The 27790-nt window shown below is 41.7% G+C and overlaps 1 protein-coding gene and 1 long non-coding RNA gene across 2 annotated transcripts in view; one reads left to right on the top strand and one right to left on the bottom strand.

Annotated features, from left to right (window-relative positions):
* The first annotated feature begins 17615 nt into the window (after positions 1-17615).
* The window catches only part of LOC116993472 (kinesin-like protein KIF16B), a 152521-nt gene continuing 142346 nt past the window's right edge, over positions 17616-27790 (top strand). Inside the window, exon 1 of the mRNA XM_033054089.2 lies at positions 17616-17729. Coding sequence (XP_032909980.1) covers positions 17683-17729 — 47 coding nt within the window. The 5' untranslated portion in view covers positions 17616-17682. The remainder of the gene's footprint in view (positions 17730-27790) is intronic.
* LOC116993473 lies at positions 21017-22003 on the bottom strand. Its single transcript, XR_004417302.1, has 2 exons — positions 21951-22003; positions 21017-21399 (listed from the first exon to the last, which is right to left on the bottom strand). It is a non-coding gene; the product is annotated as an uncharacterized LOC116993473 (long non-coding RNA).

Here is a 27790-nt window from a genome sequence, read left to right on the forward strand (position 1 = left end):
TGCGTCTTTGTTTTGTAGAAACATACTGATTAATGCTGCTTTTCCATGTAGGATCAGCAGTGTGTCTTCTGACTAAACACTGTTATGAGGTGTTTCATTTCAGCCTTTGAATGGGAAATGTACCTTAAAATTGCACCAGCTTAAATTTCAGGACTCTGTTGATTTACTAGACTTGATTTCATACATGAGCAGGTTGGGTTTTGTTTGGAGTCAGAGCTTGTTTCTCTGTGACATGCTGTATCAGGCAGGTACACGAGATAAAATGCAAGCATAACATCACATTGTTAGTTTTAAGCTTCTTTTGAAGCAGCAGAAGGATTAGATGAGGGATGCTGGAAGCTGTTCTCTGGTTTTCCAAAATGACACACACTGAGTTCTGGCTGTGCTCTTTCCTGAAGTCTGTGTGATCCAGGTGTTGGGCTCTGTTCTCATTGACTTTGTGTGTGACTCAGGTAGCAGAACACAGGAAGAAGGAAGGGAAAGAAGATGCACTGTCTTCTCTATTCAGGCTGCAGATGCCCAGCACAGAAAGAGTTGTGCTGCAGCATATCTGCCACCATGGGTTTTCTGGCTTGACTGAGTGGATACTCCAGACATTTTATTAGCATTATTAATTGTTATTGCCAACAATAATATGACTGTATTTATTCCAAGGCAAGGAGGGGAAACATCAATTCTCTCTGGGAATACTCATCATCTGAAAGTATGTGTACAACAATATCCCATGTGAGTTTTGTAAATACGCCATCATCATTAGAGCAGCAGTGATGTTTCTCACAGCCCACATAAATGCTTTTGGGTTTTTTATGCAGTCAACTATCAGTGCAGGACTGTATTAGTGTTTTATGTGCTCATACACACAACTTTTGCCAATAAGAAAGTGATATTTAAATAACTGTTATATTTGTTATACTTAGTAGCAAATATAAGAAACTATATCACTTGAAATATTGAGCAAAACTACATTTGTATCTTTAGAATATTTCGAACTGTAGTGAAGGGCAGGGACTTTTCAATGCAATCATCACATAACAGTTGTGAATTAGCAATTTTTTTTGCAGGTTTTTTTTCTGGACCAGTAATTCCAGTTGGTGCCTCTCCACCAAAATGATTTCAGCTCTGGTTTGAAACCAGATTATTCTTCCCCTTGCTTCAGGCAGGAGGATGTGCAGGATTGCACTGTGCTGCCTCTAACCAGCAATATGTAATCTGTAAGTGAAACATTGCTAAGCTGGAAAGTGGGCACTTGAAATTAAAATTAAAAGCTGCTTCAGGTCTTCTTCACTCTTCTTTCTTTTCCAGTGTGGTATGATTTAATCTCCATGCCATGATATTATTTTTTAGGAGGAGCAGTGGTCACTAAAGGAAGAATAAGATGTGCGTTAGTTTGGGACATGCATTCTTTTTATTCACATTAAATACACCTTCTGTATGGAGTTATTGATGATGCTCTAGGCATCACTAACATATGAAATCTGTTTTTCTTTTTCTGGTTTGTGTGATCCTAATCTAATTTTATGTCATTGAGGAACTGCAATGAGGTAAGATTGACAAGATGTAGTTTTATTAAAATATTTCACTTGGCTTGATTTGAATGTAAATTTGAGGGACTGTTATCTAATGCCTTTTTCAGATGCTACTAAAAAATGTGATATATGTTATAAAGTAATTCGTGTTTTGTGAAAGATAATCATGTTTGTAGAAATAAAGAATTTAATAACGAAACTTTAGGTACGCTGAGCCCCAGAGAAGAGAAAGGTTGCTTCACCAGATTCCAGTGCTGCAGATGCTAACAAAGCCGCAATTAGCAAGTTAATAGAACCAGCCCCAATGGAGGTAACTCTTTATGGGACAGTCCAGGAAACTCCCCAGCTGTGAGGACTTGATAATCCCCACCGAACAAGATAACCAGGGTCCTCAGGAAAACCTACATTTCAATACCCAGTTCCAGTAAACCAAAATCTGCACACATCAAAATTCATCGCTGCACCAAAACTGTTTTTGTCCAGTCCACGGTAGAGAAAGGAAACTACATGAATATGGGAATCCACAACAGAAACAAAGGGACTTTTGCCCCAGGCCAGAAAAACTGTATAAAACCGGACTGCCCAGGACAGGCATTTGCAGACACAGGGGGATCCGATGAAATAGAGGTCAAATCAAAGTGTGTGTTCACCCAGCACCGAACCCAGGCTCGGTGTTGTCCTTTTCATTTGTGGCTTCCCAAGACTGTATTTTCAGTTGCAAAAATTAAAATTGCTATCTTACTATTTTAATTCGGCTTAATTTGTTTATTATCTATAACAAAAAGAAATCAAAGATTTGTAAAATAATTAAGTTGAAGAGGCCCTTTAGGATCATTGAGTCCAATTGTTAACCCAGGACTTCTAAATCTACCACTAAACCATGTCTCATGTTTCAGGTTTAAAGATTACTATGTAATAAACTAATATTGTCTTATTATTGAGGGTTACTTCTGAAAGGAACCAGGACTAGGTAACACCAGTAAACTGGAAAGAAAAAAAATCTTTCTGATGTTGTTTAGTTTTCTGATAAATTTCCCCCCAAACCTTATGTAAAATATACATCAGTCCCCAAATCTGGGTTGGTTTTTTATTTTTGGGTGGGCTCTTCAGTGACCTTGCCTGAACATCCTTTTTCAGCTCATGAATATTATGTTTTGCATCACTGAATGAGGAGCCATCTGTGACCTAAACACAGTTTCCAAGGGCCATGTATGGGAAGGTATTGTGTTGACTTGGTACCCATGCACACTGGAAAAGCAGGTGGAGTAAACTAATAGCAATTTTGGAGAGCACACAAACTCCACCCACTCAGCTGCCTTTCAAAAGAGGCAAAATCCTGAAACTCCTTATTAGGCAAAGCTGGCCTTTGAAGCCAATGATGACAGCAAAAGTGGAGTCAGTTCAAAAGAGCTCCAGGAATTAGGCAGGAACAGCAAGGATGGATATAAGCAGTGAGCTTTTTGTGACGTTCCCTTAATGGGCTGAATCCTCCCTTGTATACCCTGTGCAGAAACAGAGCCTGTATTCATCAGTCATTATTCATTATTCTCTTTTGTCCCACGCTTCTCGTGGGAGGAGCCCACCTGCCCTCCCCAGCCCCAGCAGCAATCTCTTACCACACCCTGTTTTCTGTCTCTTTTCTCAAGGCGCCTTTTGCCCCTTGAAATTCCCCCAGCTCATGGACTGGCATGCTGGGTGGTAGACTTGGCTCACTAGCCTGAATAGAAAGATAATTATGCTCATTTTCATGAGAAAGTGTTGGGAAAATGGCTTTCCAGACTGCCTAAATCTTCCATTTCACTCAAGAGGAATCTGTGGATCTTTTGAAGATGTGTGGGCTGCCTTTCAAGTACCTCCTAAAATAGTTTTCTTATGGCTATTACTACACTTAGCAGCTCAGTCTTCCACCATCCTTTTTCCTAGGGATTACAGATAAAGCCTTATTTTATCAAGACTGTTGACCATACTCCAGTCTTCAGTGCTGATCCTAATGTTAGTATTAAATACTAACATTAAAGATTTCATGTAGTAGTGTATTAGAACATAAATCTGCTCTATACTAGCTCAGAATAACCTTTTTATTTCTCTCCAAATTTGCCTTATCCAAATCCTCAAAGTGTTTTCTCAGGGAACTTTATTCCAAGAAAGTTATTTTTCTACTTTTCCCTGTGGATATTGATCAAATTGCACTGAAGTCAGTACAACATTGCTCAATGATTTTCAGTGTTTTACCTTTGGCTTTGCATGAATTTTTTATTTTCCTAAGTTTCTTATTTTATTCTAAGCTTGCCTAGAATAAAACTTGCCTTCATTTCCATTGAAAAAAAGGGAATGAAAAATGAAAAGAGGGAAAAAATACCAGGGGACAAACTGGATGTAAAATACATGCAGAGATAGTTTTTGTGCCCATGAACTTCCAGTGTCCAGCCTCAAACATTCCTTATGGGATATCCTAAACCCACAGTGTAAATAACTCACTAATTCCTACCCTGAACATCTCTGGCAAAGGGAAAAGAAATTTCTACCATGAGAAAGAAAAGATGTAATATTGGAAATACAGAAGAAAGGTTAATTATTATTCTCATATGCCATCATCCAAACCTTCTTTGGCCTCCAGGAAAGCTTCTCGTCATGCCACTCATGGCCTTGCTCTGCAGCCTGATGTCTTCCAAGGTCGATGAAGACTGAGGAACATTTTCCTGCCTGAAATCTAGATACCCTGACAGCAAACATCGTTGAGTTCCTGGGTTTAACATGCCTGACAGGTGCCCATCACAGCCTTTATCTCTTGCTGGGGATGTCCCCATGAGCATTATCTGTTTTGCTTCTCCAGATGGAGAATGAAGAAATGGTTCTCAGTGCTAAATTCTGTGGTCCTCCAGCACTGTGACTTGTTGAGGGATACAAGATGGAAATGTGTAGGTGCTCAGTCTCATCTCACTGGAAAATCTGTAAGAGATTTCTCTGGAAGAGACTTTGCTGCCTCAAACTTCCTCTGTCTTTAACACCAATAAAAGTGATAAAAAGGGTGCTTGAATGAGGATTGAGGAGAATGCATTGCCTGTGTTTTAAAAAGCCAGGAGTAAATGGCAGTGCTGTATGTACACAAAGCATTTCCTTGGCCTCATGGATAAAACTGTGCTGGCATACCCAAGAGCATGTCCCTGACATAGCCTCAAAAAATACAGCTATTCTTGATCCCAAGTAGTGACATATTAATGTGTTGTGTAAATTCAAGAGAACATCTCTAAACATGGCACTGCAGTAATTCATTAATCATTATTACAGATTTCTGCTCCTTGCTTGCTTATCAGGCCTTGTCATATTTTCTTTTGGACACTGCAGATTGCAATGTTAATTGAATGATGCACCAGAAAACAGCAAAAAAGAGAGTTCAGAGACTGCCAGTGTCCACGAATTGTAAATAATAAGAACTTGATAAGAAAAAAATATCAGAACATCTCCCTATTATATTTAATAATGAAACAACATACTGCTATGTTCTTGGATGATTGGATGTTCTCGGACATGAAAATTAATGAGTTGAACAATAGACAATCTCATTTCTCTTTCCAACTGTGCGGAAATTAAATGTCAAATACAACCACTTGTTCTTCATTTCCACTTCTCTGTAGCATACTTTTCCTTATCAGGTTCCTTAAGTGAAACAGGAGAGGGGACAAAAACAACCTGACTTTTAAGAGACCAGCAGCACATTTAAAATGCTAGAGCATTTTAAACTGTGAAACTCAAAGAGTGCTTTTTGAGTAATGAGAAAAGTTTCTGTGTAGGGCAAATCTCCCTCGTGCAAAGCCATCTCCCATGAGTATTTTAAAATAAAAATGTAGTGGCTGTGTTTTCAGAGAGTTCAAGGTAGCAGTTGTGTGCCAAAGTTCCAGGTATGTGTTAAAGGAGTAAGTTGTCTCCTACAGAATATACATCTAAATGTGGGCAGTACATTTGCCTCCTTGTTATAGAACTTCTTTGCTTATTTCCACATGAAGTATGTTTAAAATGCTTTGAAACTGAACAGAAGTGGAAAGCACAGCAAAAGGAAAATTAGTTCATAGAAGAGTGAATGAAGCAATTAGCAGGAGGTCAAAGCAGCAGAGGCAGACTGGTGACTTCATAGTTCAGTTCTAACCAAGCTTTGGCTGAGGTTGTTCTGGTTCAGTTCTGGATCAAGCCCAACACAGCTTAGAAATGATGATGTACACTCAGTGGTTCTGAGGCATTACTTGGTTCATTCCCCTGATCCAACTCAAATGTTATTTACAAACTCTTCTTTCCCAGCAGACAACAGAAAACTTTTAGTGTGGATGTTGGTGTTTCTCTGTCCTGCTGCATCTGCACCTCGGCAGCTTCCAGGTCCTTCCACAGCAGGGCAAGGAGTTGAGTCTGCTTCCTCACCCCAAAATTAAACCAGGCTTGGCTGTAAAACCTTGGCAACCCTCCCTTGTAGCTCAAAGGACAGCCTGTGTAAGGGAGGGCCAGTGAGGACACCTTTCAACACAGCTAGCCATCTCCCTATACCTCCAGCCAGGAATTTGGAGGATCCCTGCACAAGTGCTATCTGCACTGGAAACAGGCCACTGTCTCCTACTCCAGCCTCTCATGGAGCAGTATCCAAATGTTTGTGGTGGGATCTCCAGGAAGGGATGGACCTGGAAAGCCAGGCAGCATTCATGGATCACGACATCCAGCTGCTGGACAAGCTGTGAATGGACTCTGCCAAGCACAGGTGGAACGGTCACATCCTGGATTATATTAACACCATTCTAATTGTGAATGTTGGGGGCTGGATGAGATGACAAAGAGGAAGGGAAACCGACCTGCTACCATTTAGTTCAAGCTAATTTCTCCAATTGTGGCAAGCAGAGCACTGGCACGCAGCCTGGCATAGCAGTGGTTGCTGCTGCTGCTGCCAAAGGCACTGAGGTCCTGCCTTGTCTTCTGCAATTGCTGCTGCTGCGCTCTCCCTGAGCTACTCCCAAGGATGGTGCTGGCAGAGCCAGCTCCAAGTGACCCTCCTGGGCTGCCCCAAATTCCTTACTCCTACCCACATCTTCAGGCAACAGCCTGTTAGGTGGATTGGCTTGATGTTCCATGGCATTTCATTAAAAAGAAAAAGACAAAGGCAGGAAACATCAAAGTAGGAAATACCAAAACCCAGCACTGGTGGCAGCACATTAAAATACACAGATACCAACGAGAATTTCAAGCTGATGGCTTAATTCTTATTTACTTGAAATTGCATGCTAAGAGCTGCTGGAAATGAGATGATTCCACTTGTTTAATGTGAATTCACATAGTACTTCACTAAATTTGTAATACTGGGATAGCCTTTATTTTTCATCCACCAATGGCTCCATTTGGGCCTTCAATTGGGAAGCTGTAGTGCAGCCCTGGCTTCATTAGGCCTAGCAGAGGGTCCCTCATCCCTTTGAGAAGTTATCTGTGGCAAGCTCCTCCACTGGAATACAAATGTCAGGTAAAAAATATACAAATGTGATTTGGGTACGAATACAAACCAAAATTTGGCTTGAGAATGAACTCAGGAAAGAAGACTGTGTGCATGGACTAGGAGGACTGTGTATGTATGCTGCTGGAAATCAGCAATATGGTTTATTCCTCCTGATTTTGACAGATTGGAAAATCAGAACAGCCCAAGAAGAAGGAGGATTCTTCTGGCTGAGATAAAAGAGTTTACAATCTATTTCAGCAGACACAGCAGAAATGACACCTGAGTCTTCATGGCAGCTCAGGTGTGAAAAGCCCTGCAGCAGCAGGGTTGGAGGATGATGCTGAGCAAGTGTTTTCTCCAAAGGACTCCCGGGACTGGAGAGATGAATAGCTTTCCTGATGAATTGATCCATGACAAGACAATACCTTCCATGGAGAACTCTCTTCATCATTCTAGCAGTGAGCATTGTCCTCTCTGCATCAAATTACCAAATGCTAATTTGCTAATCTGCAAACTGGTCTGGGGCTGATGACAAGTTTCTGCCTGATGCTGGGTCCCACTGGTGAGAAGATGACAGTCCTTCTGACCCATCTCTGGTCTTCCACCTGGAAGAGTGTCTCAGCAAGCTCAGGCAGAGGTCCTGGATGATGTCTCCTTCTTAGAAACATATTTCAAACTGTGATAGAACAGGAGTATTATAGCAGGTAAGAGATAACCATTGGGCAAGTCATTATTTCCTGTCCTTCCAGGCTATTTGCATGTGAATGCAAGGAAAGGCAAGTGGTCATTGTCAATGGGGAGTGTGCATCAGAAGGGCCTGAATGAAAGACTTAGTACCACTCATTACTAGTAAGGTCCAGCCTGTCATCCATCTTGTGTGCTTGGGACCTGTTTTGCAGTCCCAGGAAAGGATGATAAGTACCTGAAGGTGTTTTTGAATGTGCAGGTCCATTGCAAGGACCTAAGTAAGAGAAAGAAGGAAAGGCAGGAAGTGGTGGTCAAAAGCCAGTCCAGGGCAGCACTTCTTGTGAGCAAGCTGGAATATTTTCCAACTGTAACTTAATTTGGTGCTGCATGTAAACCCATATCCTGTCTGTGCTATATGTGAATAAAAGGAGCTCTGACCCTTTTTATTTCAACATATGCAATATAATAACTAGTTTAAATAATGCAAATAATTTCTAAAAATAATTAGTATATCAATATATTTGTTCTGCAAAACACTGCAGAAAGCTTTCTGTCAAAAATTTTCCTCTAAAAAATACATGCATGATCGTTATGCTAGAATAGTGCAGCAGCTCCAGAGATCCCACTTTGAGTCTGAAGATAATTTCTACTGCACGTGGAACTTGCTTTCTCAACTCCTACTGAAGGGTAGCAGAGAGGGTTTTTGTGACAATGCGAGGAAAACATGTGGAAATGCTTCATTAATTTTATCTGAACCACATGTTTATTAAAGACATACCAAAGGAGCAGAGGAGTATTTGAGAATGCATATGCCTTGAGTTTGCTCATGATTTAGGTTTGTAATTCTGCCAGGTGTTTCAGAGTGTAAAATGTTTAGCATTTAGAAACTGACAACTGTGTTTTTCACCAGGTTTTTAAGGAAAGGAGATTGAAGTGCTTGGTATGGGTACATATATTTACATACCTTTATATTGCTTTTTCTGGAGGGGTTGTCTACTTTGATCTTATCTTGGGGTGATTTTATGATGATACTCTACTCATTAATCATCTGCTCCATGCCCAGAAATGGTTGCTGTAGCTTTAGGGGGCAAAGGTTGAGCCTTGGAGCTCTGGCACTTGTTTTTTGAAAGCCTCACTCCTGGATGTGCTGGGTGTAGTGGGGACCAGCGTTGCTTTGTTGCTTAGCTAGCTTGTTTTTTTGTTAGCTCAGGCAAGAAGTTGTTTTGTTGTTTTTTTTTTTTTTTCCATTTCCTGGACTTTGGAGGCTGCGACAGCAATCCTTTGGTGGCCTTTGATTTTTTCCTTGAACTGTTTGGTTTGATTTTGGTTCAAGATCAGAAATTGATGAGAGAAGCGTTGGCCACAGACTGGTGGAGACCCGAGAAGCTGCTCTACCCAGCCTGACCTTGGAAAAGCTGACCAAGCCAAAAAAGGACCCTAAATCCAGCAGCTTCCTCTGCTGTGAAGAAGAGACCAACAACAGAGATTCACCAGGTTCCCATCTGTTTTTCTCTGAGCTGCTCCATGAACATTTTCCTTCCCCTAGACAAAAGCTGGTGCCATTTTGTTCTTCCCTGCCATGTGGCCAGCTGTTATTTTTCTCTTCCCTGGCAGTTTTGGTTTTCTTTTGTTGTGGGGGGTGTGTGTGTGTGGGTGTGTGTGTGTGTGTGTTTGTATGTGTGGAGTAAAGTTCTGACAATTCACTATCTAGCATTTATTCTTTTTTTCCCCCCATGCTGTGTTGGCACTTTGTCAATAAATGAGTAGGTTTATTTTACTTTAATCCACTAATACTCATTTCTTATCTGTGGGAAGGGATTACTGAAACCCTTTTCTTTAGAGAAAACACTCATCCCAGAGCATTTTCTTCTAAATATGTTTCTAAACCAAGAAAGATCTATGTCTAGAAGTCTCAAAAATAATCCTTTCTGACAAGTTTTGTAGAAGCCAGGCTGAGAACAGAGTGACTTTCCTACAGCCTCAATCCATAGAACTTCCACTGAGCAGCTTAACTACAGGATGCAGCCCTAGGAAAGCAGCCTTCCTTGTGAGTCCTCCTCTTGTCAAACTCACTTGTCCCTGACTGAAGTTGCAGGAGATATTACACGTGGTGTGTAATAATTTAATGGGGCAGACTGGACTTGTGAGAGCTTCAAGCAAAATTCAAGCAAACTCATTGTTGAGCCAAGGGGCAGGAGAGAGAGAAACACTCAATGCTGGTTACATCCCACAGGGAATGCCTCATCAACACTGCTGGATTAAACAAGGTCAGGCTTTACTCTCCATAGACTGCACGCAGCATTCATGTCCTGGCCTAGTAAAGGAAAGAACTTTCTGAAGTAGCAAACTGTGGAGAATTCTAGGAGGATGGGAAAGCCTGGGGATATTTTACTGCTTCATTCCAGGTGTGTTGTGGGTGCCTTAGCTGGTCCAGCTCCAATGGGCACTCACTTTGGAAGTGGAAAAGTGTTTTCTTCGAGCGTGGAGAATCTCATATGCCCTTGATGGCTGGATGTCTCAGAACACAACATGTAGACATGTATTTACTGAACAAAGAGTATTTCTTCAAAAGTTTTGCTAAGCAGAAACAGGAAAACACAACAGTTTGAGAAGTATTACTAGATGCTCTAGAACTTAGGCTACATTTTGATTGGCTTTCCTAGGAACCCTGTGTAGCTTTTACCATTGCTTTTATTCTTTTATCTATTATGCATGAGTATACATGTCTATTTTTTTCTTATACAATTTTTAGCTTATTAATATATTTCTCTAATGTGTTCTTTCTGTTCCTTGTCGGCTTATTGCACATCTCCCAGAGTCCTCTGTAGAGTTTTCCATAGGCTTTAATCAGTTTCCCCAATGCATTGGTGGGGGTTCCCCTCCTTAACGTTTGCTGCTGCAGTGTGTCAGCTCCTGTGCTCACTAGGGTGACCCAGTCCTTGGCTGATTTTAAGGCAAACATTGCTACTTCTGTGATTTCCCAACACCCCAGGTCTTTCTCTCCCATTTACACCTCTCTGACATGGCAATGTGTTGGGGAATAAGGAATTTACAATTTAAAATTGTAAAGTGGTATGTTTTATTTCCAGCTGGGACGCATGGGGGATATTTCCACCGTACATGTGTACCTGGTCAAGACAGGTATCAGGTTTAAATACAAGCAGATCCCACAAACCCACACCTCCCTGCCCACCCATCCCTGCCCCTTCCCTGCCTCCTTGTGATTCGTATTATAATTAATTTTCTGCGGTGCCACACCTCCTGGTGATTGTGGGCAGGGATCTTCTGATGAGGTCAAGACGTCTTCCTCAGGTGCTTGCTGTTTGACCCCATCTCTGGGCAAGTGCAGTGGAGGTTTGGCTAGTTCCCAGGTCAGCTTGTCCTGGCCAAAACCAGGAGCCTGGTTCTTGCTGGTTTCTCAATCCTCAGGTTCTGCTTTATCGATTAATCACAATACCTAAGTTGTGCTTTACTGAGTTTTCATAATATTCTACTTATCTTTATGGCCTTTACCTATTGACTAAATTCTTTATGTGTTTCATTAATGAGAGAGCCTCTGCTCCCCAATGCCTCTTCCTATGCTTCTCCCTTACTACAGACTATATTAGATGGCTAGGTATGATTACCTTTCCTTCTGGAGTGTAGGCTCACCCTTCTTCATTGTATGTCTCTTTCAGATCTGTGATTAACTTCAGATCTTTGTTATAATTTGGCTTACCTTCAAGGGAAATTTTTCTATCTAGAATAAAAGCTCCTTCCATTTTTACCTTTCTTCTGGCTGCTTCTTTTGCCTCTCTGTCTGCCAACTCGTTTTCTTTTTCTAATTCCAAATTTGCTTTCTGATGCATTTTGATGTGCATGATTGCTATTTTCTTTGGGAGCTGTACTGCCTCTAACAACTTCAGAATTTTTTCTGCATGTCTAATGTTTTTCCCTTGGGAGTCCAATAGTCCCCTTTCTTTCCAGATTGCCCCGTGGGCATGCACAACTCCAAAGGCATAATTTGAATCCATATATATGTTCATGTTCTTACCTTGGGCCAATTCCAAGGCACGGGTCAAGGCAATAATCTCCACTTTCTGCAGAGATATTGATGGGCAATGGCTTTGACTCTATCATCTCATTGCAGGTCGTGATGGAATATCCTGCATGCCTTCTGCAATATTTAAGACATAGCTGCTTCTGTCTGTGAACCAGTTCTTTGCATTTTCCATAGCAGCATCCTTCAGATCCAGGTGACTTGAGTACATTGCTTCAATGGTTTCCAAACAATCATGATGCACTGGCTCCCTGTGTTTCCATAAGGAAAGAAGCTGGATTGACAATGTTAGTGACCACAATCTCTACATTATCCTGTTCTACCATAAGGGCTTGGTACTTCAGGAATCTCTGTGGGGAAAGCCAGTGCCTGCCTTTCACCTCTAATACAGCAGACACTGTACGGGACACTAGCACAGTAATTTTCAGTCCCAAGGTGAATTTTTGTGCTTCTTGGATGTTTAACACCATGGCTGCTACTGCATGCAAGCATCCTGGCCATCTTATTACAGTAATGTCCAATTGTTAAGAAATGTAGGTAACTGCTTGACAGTTACCTACTGGACTGAAATCTTGTGCCAATATTCCTAGGGCTATCCCTGTTTCTCATTAGAAAACAAAAAGAAGGACTTACTCATGTCAGGGAGTCCCAGGGCTGGAGCTGATATCAGGCCCTTTGTCAACTGTTCAAAGGCCTGTGTGGCTTGTTTATCCCATTGAAGTTGCTTCTGTTGATTAATGCATACCGGGACTTAACCAGTATTCCATAATTATAGATCGAGAGGCAACACCACCTGGTCATCCCGAGAAAAGTTCTCAGCTCTTGTACAGTCTGTGGCTTTGGTGTCTGGTATAAAGCCTGCTCCTGAGCTTGTCCCAAGGTCCTTTGCCCAGCACTAATCTCATAGCCCACGTAGATGATTTCTTGCCACATTGTCTGGGCTTTCTTGTCAGACGCTCAGTACCCTTGGAGTCCTAAGAAGTTTAAGAGACTCACTGTCCAAGCCATGCAAGTGTCTCCTGTTCCATGGCAGTCAGGATGTCCTCTAGGTATTTTAGCGGTCTTCCCTTCCCAAGTGGGGTTTCCCAAGACTCAAGATCCTTGGCAAGTTGAATGCCAGATATGGTGGGGGAATTTTTGCATCCCTGAGGCAGCATAGTCCAGGTGAGTTGGGTCCTTCATCCACTTTTAGGATTTTCCCATTAAAAGGCAAATATCTTTTGTCTGGCTTCATGGAGAGGGAGACGTAAAAAAATGCATCATTTAAATCTAAAACAGTAAACCAAGTTAGTTCTGGTGTTAATATTGTTAACAAAGTACATGGATTTGCTGCTTCAGGATATAAATCCTCTACTATTTTATTGGCAGCTCTCAAAGCCTGGACCACTCTACACATCCCATCACGTTTCTCCCACCAGTAATATGGGAGTGTTGAAATCAAATTCACATTCTCTTAACAAGCCCCATTGCAAAAACTTTTCTATTACCGGCTGGATTCCTTCCCTATCTTCTTTCTTTACGGGATATTGTTTTATCCTTACCAGTCAATACCTCTCTTTAAGCTTTACCTCTGCCAGTGATGCACTTTTAGCTCTTTCTGGCTTCTCAGTGGCCCACACTTCAGGGTACACTTGGGCTGTGATTCTTCACCGATTTCTCCTTCTGTGGGAACATCAACTAAAAGTAAATGGGAAATGGGTTGGGCAAACCTCGGGGGACCAAATGACTCTTTCCACAGATTAAGTTCACTATTTCACATCCAGCATGAGCTAAGTTCTGACAATAATGTTGTGACCCTTCAGGGGTACCCCTGGGGCATACAGGCTTTTTCCTATTAGATATGCAATACCACTTCATTCTACACTGCTTACACCAGAGGAGAAGCCAGGCTGAATGCCACCCCAATCCCCAGTGAAAGATTGTCAGCCTACACACAAAACATCTGTTGTCCCTGTATACTGGGATTTCTCAGTTCTCTTTCAACTGGGGTTGCTCAGTATATTCCTCCTAGGTTCATCCGATTCTCTGTTCTGTCCTCTCATCTTACAACGGTTCACTGCTCCCCATCATTTAGAAACTCATTCAATTCGAGCTGAAACCATCTCCCAAGTGCCTCCTTAGTTGCTCGGGCTCTTAAGGCTTGAGCTCGAGCCTCAGCCACTTTTGGCAACTCAGAAAGCTACAGACCGGTTGTAATTATATCTTTTGACACAAGAGGCCAGTATTACCCCAGAAAAGAATACAAACTCCAACCCACCAATCTTTTACCAAACAAGAAGCTCCAAAAAGAAACTTAATTACTCAAAACCAAATTTTCCACCAGCAAAGATTAAAGCGTAAATTTAAACCACCATATATTCCGCCACCTATTAGCATGAGCACAATTTACACAAGATATTTGTGGCAGTAGGAATTTATAGCAGCAAGATCACAGAAAATGCCGATAACAGCTTGGGTTCTGCTCGAGCTAACGCCAAGCTCACCAGCAGCCACCCCGCGCAACCAGCAGAAAACCGCTCATCCATCCCTGCCCCTTCTCTGCCTCCTTTGGTGCCACATCTCCTGGTGATCATGGGCAGGGATCTTCTGATGAAGTCAAGACATCTTCCTCAGGTGCTTGTTGTTTGACCCCATCTCTCTGCAGGAGCAGTGGCATTTTGGTTTGTTCCCAGTTTGTCCTGGCCAGAACCAGGAGCCTGGTTCTTGCTGGTTTCTCAATCCTCAGGTTCTGCTTTATCGATTCTTCAACCTCAGTTCTGCTTTACTGAGTTTTCATAATATACTACTTATCTTTATGGCCTTTACCTAGCAACTAAATTCTTTATTTGTTTCATTACAAGTTGTTTCTACCTAACAAGTTGTGTTCTCTATGTTCTTTTACAAGTAGTTTCTCTGCTTTTACAAAATTGCTAAATAAGCTATGTGTTTCTGTCTTCCCCTCTACCTACCTAAGCACATTATATGCTTCTAAAATTCTGAATTATCATATGCATATATGTTTCCCATATCAGCAGAGCTGATCCGTTGCCTTCTTTTTAGTGCTCCTGTGATCTCTGCTACATGATACTGTCACACTGGTGCCAAAACTTCTGACTTTCCTCTCTTACCCTTGGAGTTCATCTCAGCAACACCAGCTGTCTCTCTCCTTGCATCTTTACCTTGTGTTTGTCCTTTCATGTCACTGGAAACTTCAAGAAAAATCCACATTAGAAATTCACTACTTTCTTTCCCATCTCCAAAACTTCAGAGGAGGTTTAATCTCTGACTTGCAGGTCAGAGTTCCTGTCTGGCTGTTGAAAGCCTCCTGGATCTCCAACAATGTGCTCTGCTCTGTCCCTCTCTCACATATTGTTCCTTCCTCCATCTTTCCTATATGGCCCTATATTTCTTCCTCCTTCTTCTAAGCTACTACACTAACTAGACTTTCTAACCCCTTGCCCTGGCCCCTTCTAGTTCTCATTCCTCCTCTTTCTTGAGAAAATTGAACATATAATAGTTTCTGGTTTGCTATAAAACCACCCCTTGCACTTGACCTCTCCATTCAAATGTCACCTCATCTCTCAGTTGACCTGTGCACTGCTGGGGACATCACTTTTATGCCTTCTTTCTTCATCCTCTCCTTTCTCTAGCCCTATGGCATCTCTTTTTGTCCTGGTTTTCAGCTGTCATTCAGTGTTTGATAGCCTTCCACTCCATCCCCTTTGACCACTTCCACCAGTCAATCATCCCTTAATTTCTTCTGTCCTGGCTGTGTTTCTCTTACCCTGTTTCTTCCTGCACACCTCTGGAGTGTAAGCATGGGGTCTTTCTGTCTCTCACTTGCCCTTTTTCACTCCTCCTTTTCTGGTCAGGTTGTTCATCAGTGAGATCTGGCTTGCCATTGATGCTAATTGCTTGTCAGATAATGATTTTACTGACACATCGCTTTTCTTATTCCTTCCCCTTTTTGGAGACAATAAGTTGTCAATAGGAGTCATGCTAAAGTTGAGGTGTTTGGGTCTCATATATTCTGTGTCTTGGCAACTGTGGTTTTTTGGCTTGTCAACAGCTTAGTGGCTTGAATGAAACTATGTTCATACAGCATTTTAAATGGTGTCTCCATCCTGGGTGTAGTTTCCAGTCACTGCCAAATAAAATATTTGTTATTTCACAGAATCACAGCATTGTTTGCTTGGAAGGAACTTTAGAGATCATCTCCTTTCAACCCTCTGCCATCAGCAGGGGCACCTTCCAGCAGACCAGGTTGCTCAGAGCTCCACCCAACCTGGTCTTGATCACCTCCAGGGATGGGGCATCCCCAACTTCTCTGGGCAACCTGTTCCAGTGCCTACCCACACTCACAGTGAAGATTTTTTTTCTAATATCCAATCTAACCCTGCCCTCTGTAAGTTTGAAGAAATTTCTCCTTGTTCAGTCACTCCATGCCTTTGTCCCTGGAGCCTGCTCTTCCCCAGGCTGAACAACCCCAACTCTCACACCCTGTCCTTGTAGGAGAGGTGCTCCAGCATGCTGCATTTAATGTAAATTTGAATTTAATGTTTTTATTCTCTCACTTTTTACCAAGCTGATGATAATCAGCTTTCTCTTGTTATACTCAAAGGACGGAGTTAGTGCTGACACCTAGCAGGACAGCTGCTGCAAAAAAATAATAACCCAGATTTATTGTGTTATGTACCTAAATATATTGGCACATGTATAAACAAGAGACAAGGAGCTACTGGAGATGTTCCAGCAGAGGTTACAAAGATGATTAAGGACCTGGAGTGTCTGTCTTATGAGGAGAGACTGTGGGAGCTGAGCTTGTTTACTCTGGAGAAGACTTAGAGGGAATCTCATCAATACAGACAAATATCTCTGTGCCAAGAGGGGGGTGCCAGACTCTCTTCAATGGCTCCCAGTGACAGGACAAGGAAATGGCCACAAACTAAACCACAAGAAGTTCCAGCTTAACATGAAGATCTTTACTCTGAGGGTAGCAGAGCACTGGAACAGGCTGCTCAAGGTGGTCATGGAGTCTCCCTCTCTGGAGAAATTCCAAACCCACCTGGATGTGTTCCTTTGTCACCTGCTCTAGGTGACCCTGCCTTGATGGAGTGGTTGAACTGGGTGATCTACAGAGGTCCCTTCCAAACCCTAACAATTCGGTAATATATGTAGAAATTTACAGATACACAAAGATATAAATGACAGATACATAGATAAAAAGAAATATATAGCTATCTTCCCCATATATAGATACATGTATATATAATATATATATGCTCTCTGTATGAATATATATTTAACACCATATACAAGAAATTATCTCTGTGTATAATGGGGACATATATTTATAAAGGGCTGTATATGTATACATATATTTATGTATATGTGTATATATATACATATATGGATATAAGCATATATAGCCAAGTTTCCTGAAAAGAGGTAGTAGCCCGGTGAGGGTTGACCCTTTTGTAGCCTTAAGCCACATCAGAGGAGGTTCACGTTGGACTTCAGGAAGTTTCTTCACAGAAGGGGTGATTAGACAGTGGAATGAGCTGCCCACAGAGGTGATGGAGTCACTGTCCCTGGAATTGTTTAAGGAAAGACTAGACGTGCCCTAGTCCAGCTGACATTATATATACTACATATATATATATTTATATATACTTATGTGGATGGGTGGATGGCCCTATGGACAAATTCCCACGCTTCCACCCACAGCACCAGTTTTAACCCCGCCTCTCGAAGCTCCTCTTCCCGGCCTTCCTCCTCCTTCTGTGTCTCCTCCTCCTCCGCAGCGCGGCCGGGCAGGCGAACGGCGGGGGGCGTTCTGTCCCTGCGCGGCCGCCGTACCGCCCGCTGGGGCAGGTGGCGGTCGCCATAGGGACACGGCCTAGGCTGGGGGCGGCCTTGCTCGGCCCTGGCGGCGGGCGGGGCGCGGGGCGGTGGCGAGGGACAGTTCGGGCCGGCGGGGATGAGCCATGGCTTCCGTGAAGGTGGCCGTGCGAGTGCGGCCAATGAACCGCAGGTGAGTGTGGGGCCGCCCCGGCCTTCCTCGCTCCGTAAGGGGTGCGAGGAGCGCCGTGTCCCGGCTCTGCGGGCGGTGACAGCCGCTGCGGAGGCGGAGCTCTGCCGGGAGTTCAGGGGCTCCCGGCGCTCGGCTGAGCCGCTCTGCCCAGCAGGAGCGACTGCTGGGAGCGCTTCTCCTCCCCGGAGGTTGGGAAGTGGCTCCCCGGTGAAGCGGAGAGGAGCGGGTCTTTGCGTGGGAAGTTCGCTCTGTCATGGTCTGAAACATTGCTTTGGTCCTTCTGTAATGACGGAAAAGTTACTCTGGTGAAGATAGAAAACTTTTTGAGAGGAGCGACTTGCCAAGGATGTACAGTCAGGCTTCTAAATGTGAAATAAACGTACTTTATCTGGAAACAGCAGCCTTTTCTACCTGTTTGAGAGAGAGACGTTGTCTAGTTCATTTGGAGCCATTATGGTTAAAGGTTATCAGCTTATTCTCAAAATATGTGTATCTATCTGTCTATCTAGGGGTATATATATATAAACCAGGCAGTCTGCTGCATTCACTGTATAGGCAGTAGTTCATCACCCGCTTCCTGAGATGTGTCAGTGTAATAAACACCATTTTCTTTCATGAAATATGTGCATAATATGCACGACAGAGTTAATGGTCTAATTTAAGATTATCAGATTCTACTGCCAATGCTCTTCCTCTTCCCTTGTTCTGAAGTGATGTAGCCAGTTCTAAAGAAAAGTGGTTTAAGGCACAGACTCCTCCTGTTCTCTCACTTGATCTGATTCAGGTGTTTAAAACACACAATTTGCCACATTCTGAAAGCTGCTCAATATCTTGTTTTCAGTGAGGGAAAGACAAACCTTAGGAAAATAGAGCTGATGAAGGTAGGAAGGGGAAATCATTGCAGGTTGGTTTTTAATAATTTAGGTGGATGGAGCAGAGTGGCTGGAGGTCTGGGTTGGTGAATAATCTTGTCACACCCTCTTGTTTCCCCCTGCCCTCCTCACCATATGGTTCTTAAAAATCTTTAAGTTATTCTATATATACACTCCACTTTTCCTTCCAGAATCTCTGACAACAGTTATCATACGTCTTCAGGGTATAGCACGGAGAAGTTTTGCAGGAGACCTGTACCTGTAATCTACTAAGAGACAAGAGAGGCACAGAAATAGAAAGCACAGGGCAGAAGAGAAGGCTGGTGATTGTGATAGGCAGGGGAAACACAGACCTGTAACCTGTGAGTGGAAGTTTGCAAGTGTTGTGGTAAGGGAATATCAAAGACTGTGGATCTGATGTCTCTGCTGCCTGTGGGAGGGTAACTTCGATGGGACTGGATCTGGGCATACCAAGAAAATGATGAAAATGGCTTGTGATACAATGGAGAAGGGCAAACTTAAGAGCAGGACAGACAGAGGCCTGGTGCGATCCAAGGGGCAAGCTGAGAAAATGGCATTTGTCACAGCTGTGTGGCAACAAGCAGGTTTACTCTGAAAACTGGTGTCTGATCATGCAAACTGTGAAGAGCCTACCAGTTTAAGTTGCTAAAACTTTGGAGTTTATGGGATGATGTTAGATGTTTATGAAACATTATAAGGAAGCTGGATTTAGTGCCCTGGGATGTTGCTTTTAAGTACTGATTTTTTTCAGAGGCACTATTGGTGTTTGGTGTGGGACCCAGTACTGGGGTCACTGGTGTTCCTTGCTATCAGTCACTGCTGGACTCATGCTGTGTTTTGTGAAACTGAAATCCTACACCTGAGAGGATCCAGTAGCTTTTCCTATTGCAACAGGAAAGGCATGTTGAACTGTGAGCCAGGATCAGTAATCATATTTTTCTTAGTGGTTTCTCAGAATTGTTGGAGTTGGAAGTGGCTCCTGGAGATCATCTAGTCCACCCCCCCGCCAAGGCAGGGGCACCTTGGCAAGTGTTCCTTTGCACGTGTCTTCTCTCAGCTGTCTCCCTTTGCCTTTTTGGGTCCCTGGGGAGTTTTACAGAGGGAAGGCCTTTCTGCCCCTTCAAAAGAACTTTACAAGCAGGTGTTCATTCTCCAGCACTTAATTTCAAAATCCTTGACATGATGCTGTATGTAGTTAAATTTGCTTTGGTTTGTTTGAAGTTTAATAATATAATGCAGCTTATTTAATGAGTCATTTTTAATTAGAGAAGACACACAGTTGATGAATGGTTATAGGAAGACTCCTGCATTATGGAGCAGTTGCACCATGTGGTGTCATAGCACTGATAATTGTGTACTAAGTCATGAACATGGATTTTGGAATGAAACGTGATGGGGAGAGGGTTGTTTAAGGATTACTCGCTGTTACATTGCTTAGCTAACAAACTTTTTTGTTTTTCTTCCTCTGTGATTTATTTTCAGTCTTTGTTTTCTCTGACTTGACCTGGAAAGAATTTGTTCATTTCAGTGGTGACATTAAAGTCCTTAACCATTCTTCTTGGAGTAATAGCCCAAACTGTGTTACACAGATGTTACACTGAAATCATTAAACTCTATCTCTGCATAATGTATTAAAAGTATTTCTAATGGCTTTACAGTTCCTGCTTTGAAACCAGTTGTAGCATGAGCTTAGGAAGTTCAGTTACTTGGTGAATCTCTGTCTGTCATTTAGTTTCTGTCATTCAACACTGAATTGCCATGACAGCCTTTAAGTCTGTGCTTATAGCTGTAAGTTTCTGTAAAGGCAGCAAAAAACCTGCCAGCTGGCTGAAGCTTGGTTTTTGTCATCAGATAGAAACCGGCAGGAAAGTGAGCTTGGGTGTTCTATGTATTTTGCTTTGGCAAGGTAATGGATTTGGACACCATGATTTCTAAAGTTCATTTTCCAGCACAGTCAGTAGAAGCATTCCTAAGATGGGATTGTTGAGAAGTGTGATCAGATTGGAGGCACTATTTGCTCACATACTGAACAGATGACTTTGGGTGACTGGTTACTAGTTGCTGTCTTCTGCATAGTGTGATACCTGGGATCCTGGTAAGCCTCACCTGATTTTGGCTTTGTTTTGTATTATGCATAGTGTCTGCACAGTTCAAATAAATGCACTGCTCTATGCTCATCTGTTCAGTGTCTTTAAAAAAGAGGGAGTAGTATTTTTCTTGCTTCCATTTAATAGTTCTTCTTTATGTAAACTAGAGTTCAATTAGTGTTCCAGGAAGCCATTTTTGTTAGTGTCTTGGTTTGAGACAATTTAAAGAAGAACATGCTGGAATGCGTTATCTCCTGCATGATTCCAATACTCCCTTTCCACCAATACAAAATTAATACCAATAGCGGAGAGTTTAAAAAAACCACGGTTTATTAACAAAGAGGATGCCAACAGGTAGGAAAAAAGTAAATAACTGCTAGATATCAAAACTGCTAGACCTCACCACCCCACTGGAACAAAGAGACATGGCGTCAGGAAAGGCAGGAACTTAGTGGCACAGCTCCAGCAGTAGAGGAAGGCTCTTCCTATCTTCCCTCGGCAAGGCAGAGGATGGTGGGCACGGCAGGCGAGCCAGCTGGGCTGGCAGCACTCGGCGTCCTTCTCCTTCCCAGCTGGACGCGGTCAGTGGCAGCTTTGGGCTGGAGTCGCTCTTAATGCGAGACGCCTCCGGCTCTTGGGTAGGAAGCTGCGGAATTCGCCCTCAAGGCAGCCTAAAGATCGCCACGGCGGCTGTTCCATGCCGAGAAAAAAGGGGGGGGTGGAAGGAAAGAAAAAAAACCTGTGCCTGTGTGAAGATCGAATCACCGTGAAGCAAACACCAGCCATACAGAGCCGCGATCCGAACCTCGGCGGGCAGCTTTTATAAAACGCCTGCTCCAAAAGCCAACTTAGTGCCTCCCCCAAACGTTCCCGGCTGCAGGGCCTTAAAGGTACAGGAACAATTTTTAGGCTCAGATGATTGCGGGATACATTATGACACACCCCAAGACAGTCAGTTAAATAAAGCCATCTAAAATATGCCAAATAGGAAAAAATGTTTTGATGCTTAGTAAAGAGAAATATCAACTTGATTCTTCCGAATATTGCCGCTTATTCTTGAGGCTCTCAATTTCTTGCACCTGATAGCTCTGCTCTGTTTGGCTTTTAATTCATGAATTAATAGAGGGATGCAAACTTTTTCAGATTTTTAACCCTTTTCATATCTTTCTTGTATTTGCACCAACTAATTATTGTATTTAACTGGTGGAACAAACTAAACGAAGGTCATGTGCTGTCCTTACCTGTAAAGATGCAGCTGACATCAGAACACAGGGTCTGCACTGCAGTAAGTTATTTGTGGTTATCCAGTGTTCTCAGGATTTTTAGAATTTCATTTAAATGAGTTACCTAGACTTTTTCATGGCTCTCACTGCCAATATAATGAAATAGAAATTCTAATTTGATTTCATATTTAAATGATCAGGTTTTTTTTCTCCTGCATGCACACTTTCTTGGATTTGCTCTCCAAACATTAGTGATCAATGGGGACGGCAGAAGTACCTGTCAGACACTGTAGTGCTCTATGTGGTTATACAGCCGTTCACAATTATAGCATGAAAATTAAAAGCTTTTCTACTTGATAGGGGGGAGACAGAGAAAATAAGTTCTATTGCTTAGAGACTGCTTTTGTGTGACTCTTTGTTTGGGATTTGTTTGGGTTAAGATGTGATACTTTAATCCACAAATACAGTCTGTGTGATTATTCATTAGATGTAAGGTTGGCCCTCTTGGATAACTTCTTGGTTATGCCTGTAAGTCTAAGGCACTCCTCTGCATGCAGAGCTGGAGGCAGAGTACCTTGGGAAATTTAGACCAATATCTTCAAAAATAACTGCTTGCACAATCCAGGCTGTAGTATCAATAGCAGAGTTTTCAGCAGAGCAATGGAAGGGACAGAGATATAAAAGAAGCTGTTTTGTTTTACAAGGAACCTGTGACTGGGGTGTGTTTGTAGCAGGAAAAAGAAATGAATTGGTAAACAGTGAAGAGCCAGCTGAATTCTTAATTTCCATTCTAAATGTTTACAAGTGATTTAGGTAGGAACTTACTGGGAGTATGAAATTTATTATTTAATATCCATGCTTTTAGAATTGAGAAGAGAAGCAAAAAACATGCATGGAATATGTATTATAAGATTGTCAATGCAGAGAAGAGGGAATGAATTGGTGTCTCATAAATTACAAGTTTAAAATACGAGTTACTGTATATATTTCATTTTCTCAAGTTTCTGTGTACATTTTTAATTTTCATAAGCTTATTAAGAGAGAGTGTTTTGACAAAGTGTGTGTAACCTCAATGTATTACAGGTGAAGTGGGGAATGATGGAGTGATTAGGAGGAAAGACACTCATAGCTAAATATCATATCTGTCTCTGAAGTACATAGGGAAATTTTTACTGCCTCTCTTTCCAAACACTGATTGCTGGTTGTTGCTCTTAAGAGGTGTCCAGAGTGATCTCAGATATATAATTCAGAGTTTAAGTGTGGTCAAGTGTTGCCATACTGTCACATTCTGAGCTACTGTACCGATGAGGATAAGCCATTTATCAGCAAGCTGAGTTTGCTATTTCCCATAGTAACTGTTGGAACTTCCAAATTAATAATGGTGTTTGTGATTTTATTTATAATCATGTGCAATTTCTCTACTATAAAAATAAGTTGAAAGATCCTTAAGCATAGGGTGAGGCTCTGGTGTGCCTGGGGTGAATGTATATGTATCTTGCGTCTGCTTTTCTTTGTGGTTGAGTTTGAATCCAGTAAAAATTTGATTTGATGCTGGGTTGGCAAGGTGAGCCAACTGTTCTGAATGTGACTTTTTTACCTTGCCACATTTTGTGTTCAGAACCTTGAACATATTTAACAACCTCTGGCAGATTTCTTCTTTTCTTCAAAGTAGATACATTTCTCTCTCTGAGAGTAAGCTGTGCATATATGTACGTATAAGTCCCTTCATCAGTGTGCTGCTTCTGTTGTTAGCACTGTGCATAATGGTGTAGACTCATCCAGGTTCTTGGATCATGTAAACTTGATACTAAGAACACTGAAAAAGTCTGAAAGAAGTGTTCTTAGTTTTGTAAGATACATCAAGAAGTGTTTTTACTTTGTCTCTCACCTCTTCGAGAGGAACAAACTGTAGAAAGAGTTCTATTCTACACGGAACTCATGCATCTTCTCGTACATCTTCTCAGGATAGGTCCTGTACTACAGGGAGGAGCAGAGGAGTGAACATCAGCCTGACAGTATCCACATCATCTTTCCTTAATAATTGCTACCTGGTACTTGTTCATTTGTGGGTTACAAAGTGGGGAATCTGATCTGTGTTTTACTCTATAGGTGAAATGACATGATTTTTGTGTGGCCACGTGTTCAAGATGTAAAACTTGAGAGTAAAGAGAGATGGGTAGGACATGGAGATGTACCTGTTCTGCAGGGACTGTTGTTCCCTGGTTTTGGTGGTACTTGATGTCAGACATGGTGACAATGTGTTCTTTGAGAACAGGTATCAACAATAAATTATGACATAAACATTTGAGATTAGGTAAAAATGTCCTTAAGGATTATAAAAGCCTGAGAGATGGTAGTTTGTCTGTTATTGCTGTTTCTAATTCTGGAATGAAGATGCAATTGAGGCAACAGTGTTTATTAAGAATCATAGGTGCTGTATATTGTGAGGGTTCTTTAAATGATATCTACACAGATCACATATTTGAGAAAGGGATGTAGTAAGCTGCATTATAAGGCTGTAGACAGACCATTAAAAATGAGGAAAGGCTGGAGAACCTGCTGTTGAAGCAACTGAAGTAGAAGCAAAAACTTGATCATAGCAGAGCATTGACTTGAAGGACTAGAAAATAATAAAAAAAAAGAGCCTAGTAACCTTACAGGAAAGTGTTGGTTGTCATATATAAGAATAAGAGCTGTCAGAAATCTTATAATCAATCTATTTTAAGGCTCTTTGATTTTTTGTATAAGAGTATTAAATAGTGGTAGATGAATAGTTCAGTCTGTTTATGCAGGAATAGAAGAAGCAGTTGGGAGGTGAGGAAAAAAGCACCCAAGTTATTTTACTCAGGAGTTTAGGGAGAACATTGCATGGGTAAAACAGTACAGTTGCTCTTCTGAAGAGCATAAGTTGAAGGTGGTCTAACCATGTGTTTGGTCAGGGTGGTAAAACACAGTACTGGACAGCTGGATTAAGGGACAGGCTCTGAGAAGAGTGTCCTTTGCTAAAATAAGAAATTCAAGTCAAGTAGAGAAGCCATCAGCAAGGATGAGAGTTGACTGGGAATTTGGATGCCACAGGTCAGGATATTCTAGAGAAACTTGTTGGACTCAGGCTTTTCCACAATAGCAAGTGTCAGCAGTGCTCAAGGGAACTGGAACTTGGGGGTAAGGGGAACTTAGGGAGCTGAAACTTAGAGGCTTAGCACTGGAGAATGGCAGCATTCTCTGGGGTTTGTTTCTCTACAGTTTCTCACTTGTGCTGAAGCACATGGTCTTTGAATACTAGTGACTTGTTTTCCTTTTCTTTCTATGCCCTTTCTTTTGGTGGTTAATTTTTGAAGCTTTTCTGCTTGGAAGCAATGGATTTGAACTTAGCAGTGTGCTGCACTCTCAGTGTAATGCTTGTTTGCAAATACAGTTCAGAGCCAAACACTGAAGCTGTGGTTGGTGTTTCCCCTAGCAAGCCCCTGTGTTAATTTCTCATAAAATCCTGTTTTTGGAACCTCATTATCTGAATTATATTGGAAAAGATCAACAATAATGATTGGAGTCCTTGGTTCAAAGAGTATCAAGCTACATGTGTACTCTATGTGTTATGACTACCAGAATAGGTTAGGAGATGCAAATCTAGACATATTTTTCAGGGCTTAAATGATGAAAAGAGAAATTAAATACTTAGTTATGACTCCTTCTTAATATCTCCGGAGTAATGGAATGAAGCTAATAATGGATCAGCTTAAACAGTATGTAAGGAATTACTGCTGGTGAGATAGTGCAGGTTGAGTAAGAATCTCCTGAGGGGAATGAAAGCTCAGGCAGTTGGATAGAAGCTAATACCTTTTAAGAAGGTCATTAGAGGAAATCTTACTTCAATGGGAAGGTGAGACTAGACCTGGTTGACTGTTAAGTAGCTTCTGTGCTTCCCATTCTATCTCAGACCTCCTCTTCAGTGGTTTTTGCACAGCTTTATACACAGAAGTGAGGATAAATGGGGTATGCAGTCTTTAAAATTGGATCTTGCTCTTTTCATGTATCAAAGAAGATGAATCAGAGTCCCCAAGTTCAGAGCATTATCCTTGTGTGGTGAGCAGCAAACCTTGAGTGGATTCGTCTGCTGCAGAAGAAGCTCCGAGGAGTTTCAGCCAAGTACTGGATTCCCAGTAACTGAAGAGTTAATAGCTGGGAGTGACAGTTAATATTCCATAAACCATCAGAGGTTAGGAAGCCCACTTACAGCCTGTGCTTGTTTTTTTGTCCTCTTTAGTGCTTTAATGCAAATACTTCAGAAGTTTTTCAAGTGTGTGGATTTGTCACAATCATTACCTTATTTTATCTGTCTCCCTCCATGGCATTGAAGAACAAAGACTTTCCAGTGTTAGCTGGGCTGGAGCACTGTGGCATCATGGACACGTGGGGCAACTTATTTAAAGTAGCCTCATGTACAGTTTGCAATCCCCAAAACTTTCTGGTCTTAAGCATTTTGGACTTAAAAGCCTAGTTTTAGAATAGTGTTTTCCAAGTCATTTATTTTAGTATTATCGAAGATGTTGCCAGGCTACCTATGCATGTTACATTACTGAAATGATGAACAATAAAATACTTTCAATTCCTGCTTTTTGTATTCCCTGAGACCAGAAGAAAAAACGTGAAGAAGTCTCTCTAAATTGTAGCTTTCCTGATGAGTTGAAGCGAGAGAAAGGTGAGTCTGTTTGTTTTGTGGGCTTTGTTTATTTGAAATTAAGAGTAGTTATGAAATACATGGGATTAGCACTCAGCTCTTCTAACCTAACTGAGCCCTTGGACTTGAAGACTCTTAGAAGTCTTGAGTGTCTGAAAGGCAGGTATTGTTGGTGAGAGCAGCTGAATGAAGAGCCAAGTACTCTATTTTACAGAGTACAAAGCCAGGGTTATTTACTGAGAGCGGGTTTTTCAGAGTTATTTAACACAGTGCATAGATGGCATCAACATCTTAATTGCTGATGGGCTGAAGTTCTTATTGCTGAAGAGTCAGACACTTCAAATATTTGCTTTATGAAGACTCTTCTCCAAAAAATTTATATTGTAAATACAAAGCAATAGTGAGATGCAGAAACTTGGGAGTACACTCATATTTTTTCTGTATGCTTTTACATTGTAAAGATATTTGTAGTCAGATAACTGAACTAATTTGTTGTTCAGTGCAAATTGTTTCTGTGTGTCTCAGTAAAGGAAAAAAATGACAGTAGAAAAGCCTTATGAGACTTTTCTTGAGGAGCTAAAGAGACTTGACTGCAGGGAAACTGAATTTCTGAATCATGTTTTGCTGTACACAATAGGTTAAGACAATACTGTCTTTGACTGGAGATAACAGAGATAAAAGAACAATTTGGAAGAACCAAAATATTAAAAACAAGTACACAAAGTATCACATGGGCTGAAATCCAGTAGTCCTAGATAACCTTAATGGTATAACAGTATAATAATTACAAACAGAATTCCAGAGTGTCATTCATGTGTTTGAGGTTATATTTTATGTTGCTTCTGCCAAAGATGGGCTTTTGCTACATTTTCTTAAATGCTACTATAAGAAATGTGTAAGAAGAGGATTCGCATTTGGCTATCCTAAACTTTAGCAGTGCAGGACTAGTTCCTGCTGGTGAGATCATTACTTAACCTGGTCAGTATGCAGGCAGAGCAGGAAAGTTAGTGTTGAGGTAGTCTTCTAATTGAATATTAAACCTTTTCCAGGTTATTGGGAGATCATGGTGTGTGTAGATACAATAACTTTAAGTTAGCTGTCGTTTATGTTTTAAAAATTTGCATATGTGGCCACTCACCAGTTGTGATCTGAGTTCTTGGGAGATAGAGCTACCTCACAT

Source organism: Catharus ustulatus, chromosome 3 (genome assembly GCF_009819885.2).
Source record: "Catharus ustulatus isolate bCatUst1 chromosome 3, bCatUst1.pri.v2, whole genome shotgun sequence".
NCBI classification, from domain to species: Eukaryota; Metazoa; Chordata; class Aves; order Passeriformes; family Turdidae; genus Catharus; species Catharus ustulatus.